Raw genomic sequence first — 7,291 nt, 5'->3', positions numbered from 1 at the left:
TGTGAGGTCTGGGTGTCCTTTTGACACAAGGGCCGAGTGTTCCCGACCCACACGTGCGCCCCGAGGCACCCGTTACAGGTGTGCGGCCATGCCAGTATGGGGACGTGTGTCTGAAACGGCGGGAGCACTTGCGCGTGCGGGGATGCGTACGCTGCAGGTGTGGAGGAGGAAACGTCAGTGCTGGGACCGGTGGGATCCTGGAGTACAGGCAGGGCTGCAGTGCAAACGCAGCTCCCAGGCCAAACCCTGCTCCCACCGCAGTCCTTCTGCATTCGGTGATGCCAGGCGGAGGTCCTAGCCCGTGGCGACCCCGTGGCAAGGGCCTCTCTTGCGTTCAGGGAGCATGTACTGGAGAGGCTAATCAGTTCTGCAAACTGTTCCAACAAGCCCTTCTCGGGCAACCTAGATTTACTGTCACGCTACTGTGGTCAGGGCGCATCTCTGTCAAACTGCATTTGCTACAGGGCTGCATTAGCTTTTCCTTTGCTTTTCCTTCATACGGAGGAGTCGGAGGATGCGTTCATTTTTTGTTAGTTCTGCTGGCAGTTCATTTGCCTGGAACAAAAACCAGCTTGAGGTTAGCAGAAATGAACGAGTATTTCCAAAACATGGCTTCAAAGCATTAAACTCTAAAGAAGATGGTACTGGGCATTATAATAACGTGCTTATTCCAGTCTTGTCTCCACCACTGTTGGAGATATGTTAAGAAGTCACCTTTCCACACAGTGTGCAAGTCTCACTCAAGTCTCCAAAATAATCCCAGTGTGGGATTTGAGTGGTCACCTTATTTTGTGCTGACTGTCCAGGCCAAATGGTATCCCTTGGGCTCCCTATGCTTCTGCCACAAAATTAGAAGAGAACATAGCTGCTGATTTTTTGGGGGAGGCAGGTCTTTAAGTACCAAAGTCCATAAAAATCCAAGGAAAGACTTCAATTGCTATGAAATAGTCAGTGCTATTCTGTAAGATTGGTAATAATAGAACATCAGAGTTTGGTCTCCTGTATTTATTGAATACAATTTTGGTAACATAAAGTATTTATAAAGAAGCTACTTCTGAAAATCAGTAATTCTGTCCTGCAAATGTACTCTGTTGTGTCAAATTGCAAGTTATTTAAAAAAAAAAATCAGTAGGAGAGGTTATAGCCACAGACTTTCTTATACTGAACACCCTCCTGCTGCAAATGACTGTCAGTGGCAGAAAAATCTTGCACATTGTTTGGATGGTAGTATCAAACCGAAATGCTTATTAACACGACCTACTGTATGCGAGGCATTAACTCTGCTGCCATCAAGTGGAATGATACAGAAATAACAGGCATAGATTTTATATTAAATGACCAAAACATTTAGAAGGTATATGCTGGATAACTTGTATTACAAACTTTCATTCACCCAATCATAAACCAGAAGTAAATACCAGACCACCCATTCATAGTTTAACAAACCCAGCTAGATATCAAATACTAGTGGCAAACAGTTCATAAACACAACTCAGAGGAAGACATTTTCATGGAAATTATCAAACATGTAATGTTAAAACACTTCACAGAATAAAAACAAGACAAGTTTTCTGCAGAAAAGTTGCTGCCATAAAATGAGTATGAAACTATTTCAATAAACGAACAGATTTATAGTAATATATGGGAAAGACGCATGTAATTTGAGGTATTTTTTGCATTAGCAATATGCTGAAACGAAAGGCACCCAGATATATGTTTCTCTTGCTGCTGAAATATCTTCCTTGCACATTTCTCACATTAGACACAAATACAACTTATGACTTATCAAAACAGTGACGAATTACTCTTTCCCTAAAATGCAACCTAGCTAGCCCGTGACTAGCTATAGTTAACAATTTAATCTGTGGTGCTCGAGTGAGTGAGTACATGGTTTGGTTATTCTCAGATTGATGTAACTTCATGAGTACCGGCATCACCAGCGGCACTGCTTAGCACCCTTATAGATGCTTGTATACAGAAATGAATGGACCGAATGGTGGTGCTTCAGGAGAGGATCAAGAAGCAACCATGGACCGACAGAAATGTGGACTGCCACCACCGCCGTGGCACGCATGGCTCCACTGCTCGGTGCTCCCCACCTGCTCCTCGCCTGGGACGGTGTGCCAGGGCGTACCTTGTTCCTCAGGCACGGGTCCGCTCCTGCTTCGAGGAGCAGCGCCACTGTCCTCGTGTTGCCACTCAGGACGGCCGCGTGGAGAGCAGAGGTCCCATTCTAGAAAATACCAATGGAGATGTTTGTACCGTGCGTGGCAAGCAATCAAAAGGCAGTGAAACACAAATGTTTGCAAAGAACAAGCCTACAAACAAGAAAGAAGTAACACGGAAGAGGTCATCAAAGGTACAGGGTCTGATTTAGACAGGGTGCTGGCAGGCTAGTGGGCTATGAAGGAGGTGATTTTAAATGCTTTAATAAAAATGAGAGTCAAGTTCCCTTTACCACAGCAATATTTCCTTTTTAAAATTACCCTTGTCAATAGAGTAGAGGTGAAATGAACACAGCACTTGCTTCTGCTTGGCAAAATCAGCCATTAGCAAGTGAAACAGAAGCACAAGCAGTAATGGAAACCATCTGTGCATTTTATCTTCTTTCTCTGATGATTAATGATCTCAATGTCAGACAGCTGAATGGTGGTTTTTTTATGGCTGGCCTTTTGTTTGTGGCTGCAAACTGACAGTTCAAATAAGTGTGGAAGCGATTTCATACTTGTAACTAACAACTAAGTTAATGCCACCTGGATTTTCAAGTACATCAAAATCGCAAATTGGTTGCATGCGCAGAGGCTATCAAAGTATGTGATTTATAGGCACATAAAATTAGATCAGCTATTAAAAGGCAGCTTCCAAATATCTGTTTTTTTCAAGTCACTTTCTGAATTCAGAGGAAAACAAAATCAAGTACAGAATCTGCTCACAACAGATCTCTCAGGATACTATTTTGCTGACTAAATGCAACAGAGGGCAGGGTATAACGCTAAAAACTGCACTGTCGAGAGCAATCCATTTCCTGTAGAAATAAAATCAGATGACGAAAAGCAGGAAAATTCCTTCTACGACACAATGTACTTCCTCATTCCAAAAAACAAATTCACAATTTCGTTTGAAAAGATTCATTTGTGTGTGGCATTAAAGGCTAAATAAGGTAATTTCATTTTTCTCTTCACTTTTTTGAGCTCAAGTTCCTTATTGTCTTCCACTGGCATAGTCATAAACATCAGGTCTTTCATCAGACCCTTTGCCCTCTTGAGTTTCTGCCTAAAAATCTGTGTGTTTCACTACTAACCTTCAGCAGGCCAAGCGTGGGAGAGAATTTCAGCAACTCTTCTATCACATTGTTGTACCCTTTAATGGCAGCCTTCAGTAAAGCAGTCGTACCATCCTTTAAAAGACAGAGGAAGGTCAGTTCAGTTGTTACCAATACTTTACCCATGTTCCCCTCAGCTGGAGGGAAACGCCAGCTCTCCCCCACACCTCTGAGAGGAGGGTCTCCTCTGCTTATTGTCTTTGAGGAGGCACCTCCACGGCATATGCTGCTGGTTTTAGGGCACCTGGAGGATTGTTCCTCTGGCAGGTGAAAACTTCAGGGTAAAATGAACTAGCGACACCATATATCATCTTTGTCTCTCATTTATATGGACATTTCCATTCCCTTATTCCAGGAGGTCCCTCCAGGAAGCTGTCCCAGACACAACAGGAAAAAGGGAGCCCATGGTGGGACTTCGCAGCCTGGCAAACAAGACAGACACTGGGGACACTGGGCCTCCATTCAGGCAGACTTGCAGCCTCAGAAATAGCTAGGAGGTGTTCAGCTGCAGACAGAGCTCAGGAAGAAGTGCTACTCACGTCCCGCGCGGCGTCTCGCTCAGCTCCCCGGAGCAGCATTACTCGCACCACTTCACTGTGACCCATCTGCGATGCAATCCACAAGGGAGCCGTCCCATCCTGCAAACAAAATAAGACTGCTAGAGGTTTCACTTTGAAATCCTGTGCTCCCTGGTATTTTACCGCCCAAGTCTGCCTACTGGAATGGATGTACTTCAATTTCTCAGTTAAATCCTGCATCACAGATAGATGGGGGGGTAGATAGAGACTAGATATAAGGAAGAAATTTTTTACGCTGAGGGTGGTGAAGCACTGGCACAGGTTGCCCAGAGAGGTGGTGGATGCCCCATCCCTGGAAACATTCAAGGTCAGGTTGGACGGGGCTCTGAGCAACCTGATCTAGTTGAAGATGTCCCTGCCCACGGCACGGGGGTTGGACTAGGTGACCTTTAGAGGTTCCTTCCAACCCAAACTGTTCTATGATTCTATATGGAAAGTCGCTTCCAAAAGCACATGTAAGCTCAGTGTATCAAGTCAGAACCACTCCAGTTGTGGAGTAGAGCCACCCTTAGCTGCTTTCTCTTGCATAGTTGGCCTGAAATGTGCATTGCTGTGCAAACAGTTAAAGCCCTCTTTGGCTTACCAGTCATGCCTAAAATACATAGGGAAGTTTGAAATGTAAAGGCCAAAGGTATCCTGTGTACTTTGAACTCTAGGTGGCTAGACATGACAGAAGATACAGGTAAATCTCAGCATGCACGGGCAGATTCTGCAGCTCGGTCTCTGTACCTATGGAGTGGAAGTTGTTTATAGAAGCTAAGGAGCAATGCAAGATGATCACCAACTTTCCATGCTAAATTACATTATCCACCCTTAGGGAACCTGGTAAAAACATCTTGCCTTACAGTGATGGTAAGTATTTGTCCTGGTTTTGGCAGGGATAGAGTTAATTTCCTTCCTAGTAGCTGGTACAGTGCTGTGTTGTTGATTTAGGAGGAGAACAAAGTTGATAACGCACCCATGTTTTAGTTGTTGCTAGGTAATGCTTACACCAGCCAAGGACTTTTCAGCTTCCCATGCTCTACCGACTGAGAAGGCTGCAGGTGCACAAGAAGCTGGGAGGGGGCACAGCCAAACTGGCCAAAGGGACATTCCATACCATGTGACGTCATGCTCAGTACATAAACTGGGGAAAGCTGGCCGGGGGGGCCGCTGCTCGGGGACTGGCTGGGCATTGGTCGGCGGGTGGGGAGCAATTGTACTGTGCATCACTTGCTTTGTGTATTATTATTACATTATTATTATTATTGTTATTATTATTTTATTTCAATTATTAAACTGTTTTTATCTCAACCCACGAGTTTTTCTCACTTCTACTCTTCCAATTCTCTCCCCCATCCCACTGGGGGGGGGCGGGGGGGAGGAGTGAGCGAGCAGCTGTGTGGTACTTAGTTGCCAACTGAGGTTAAACCACAACAGTATTTCACAGATTTTATCTTCAAGCACTTCACTAGAAAACAAGGCAATTATCGAGAATCCAGCGTGAAACAATCTGGTTTGGAAAAATTGTCCTGTGCAATCATTATTTGAGCAGAAAACCTCAGAAAATAAAATGCACATTCAGAATAAGCCAAACTTTGTGATGGATTTCCATCCCAAAGGCAAAGGTGAGTTGAAGCACTAGAAGTATTTCTTGCCGCAATTAGAATTTAGTTTTATGTCTTTTCCTCCTTTTGCTTCTAAATGGCCTGATTCTCCAGACTACAGGAGGACCCCAGTGGTTATGTGGTGCCAAATTGATTCTTGTGGGCTTTTAACAAAAGGTTTTGCCTGTTTAATGCCTGGACTTTAACATGAAAGTGAGGCCTCTCATAGTAGGGTGCCTGCTTCTGCCTTTGGCGCTTGCCAGTTCCCCTCGCCGCCCTCAGCAGCCTGAAGACTTGGCAGGAAAAAGGAAGACAAAAGATACTGGGGCTTCCAAAAGAGCCTTAATGAGAAGTTTCAGAAGAAAACAACTTTTTACTTTAAATAAGATGTTTCCACCTTGATCAAAGAAGCAATCTCTCTCCTCAGTGCCAGCTGAAGATTCATATGACTTGCTTGTGGAATCAAAAAAAAATTTGTTGAACCAGTTCTCTGCTTTCTATGGGCTAGCGACTTAATCCTTTGGAAGAAACAGAAAAGTTATTTCTTCCTTTGATATAATATTCTGGGCTTCCCTTTCTCTGATTCTGAGAAAGAGTAAGTGCACATCCTGAGATCTTCAGTCTTCTCAAATGGTGAGGAACAGGATCTTTGCCCACTCTTGTATCATTTCTCTATAAATTAACTCATTGAAATTAGTGACTGACCTCATTCTAGTTTATAGCCTGTTAATACAATAAGTGTTCTTTGTGATTCAAAAATAACAAAGGCTGTCTTGTACACAGCATATGTGATGTTAGCGTGATGGCAAAAACTGTCCCTCTCCAATTTATGGTGTTTTCCCCACCAGTAAGCTGACACCTCATATTTTTTCTGATCTCCCCCCACCAGAGGGCTCTAGAAAATAGCAATAGGGATGCTAAAAAAGCCTATAAAACTTGGAAAATATCTGAGAGCAGCCTACACAATCTGCATGAAGATCCAATGCTGTACAAATCCATGCTTCTATTTACACAAGAAATGCATGCACAAGCACCGCACGGGGAACATAGCAGCTTTCTTTTACTCACAATGAAGTCTGTAAGAACAACTCTTGTTTTCAGGTATAAATGAAAAGGAGCAGAAGGCAATACAAGTGTTGGGTAACATCACTGTTACTGTTAACTGTCCTTAATAGTACTGCTGTTCGAGATCATCCTCAGTATCTCAGTTATAGGCTAGAGGCAAAATTACTTTGTGAGAAAGAGTGACTGTCTTGGAGGACTTCGCCTGAAGAGAAGAAAGATAATGAAGCTGATGGTGGGCTCACGTTGACTATTGTCAGCTTCTCTCTCTGAAGCAAACAGCATCTAACAGGCAGGTTTATGCAAACACGTATAATATTTATATGGAGCAGATGAGATTTCTGTCCATTTTCATGTTGGTGTACGGTGCAGAGATACTGCATTGTACTAAGGGACCACATGAAGGGGGAAGGGCATAAAACCAGGCTCACTAGAGATGAGCCTAGGGGTGGTGTGCCGATGCCGGGGGTGAAATCAATAGCCCAGCTCAAGTGCATCTACACCAATGCACGCAGCATGGGCGGCAAACAGGAGGAGCTGGAAGCCATTGTGCAGCGGGAGAGATATGACTTAGTCGCCATCACAGAAACATGGTGGGGTGACTCTCATGACTGGAGTGCTGCAATGGATGGCTATAGACTCTTCAGAAGGGACAGGCGAGGAAGGAGAGGCAGTGGGGTGGCCCTGTATGTTAGGGAGTGTTTCGATTGTCTAGAGCTCAACGATTGTGATGATGATATGGT

The 7,291-nt window shown here is 44.2% G+C and overlaps 1 protein-coding gene across 1 annotated transcript in view; it reads right to left on the bottom strand.

The window, feature by feature from the left end:
• Window positions 1-471: 471 nt before the first annotated feature.
• The window catches only part of ANKRD29 (ankyrin repeat domain 29), a 50,328-nt gene continuing 43,508 nt past the window's right edge, over window positions 472-7,291 (bottom strand). The window contains exons 8-11 of the mRNA XM_019473747.1: window positions 3,862-3,960; window positions 3,302-3,397; window positions 2,135-2,233; window positions 472-555 (exon numbers count right to left, since the gene is read on the bottom strand). Coding sequence (XP_019329292.1) covers window positions 472-555; window positions 2,135-2,233; window positions 3,302-3,397; window positions 3,862-3,960 — 378 coding nt within the window. The remainder of the gene's footprint in view (window positions 556-2,134; window positions 2,234-3,301; window positions 3,398-3,861; window positions 3,961-7,291) is intronic.

Source organism: Aptenodytes forsteri, unplaced genomic scaffold (genome assembly GCF_000699145.1).
Source record: "Aptenodytes forsteri isolate BGI_AS27 unplaced genomic scaffold, ASM69914v1 Scaffold23, whole genome shotgun sequence".
NCBI classification, from domain to species: domain Eukaryota; kingdom Metazoa; phylum Chordata; class Aves; order Sphenisciformes; family Spheniscidae; genus Aptenodytes; species Aptenodytes forsteri.
Note: the sequence above shows the minus strand (reverse complement) of the source record. Positions and strands in the feature narration are given on the sequence as shown.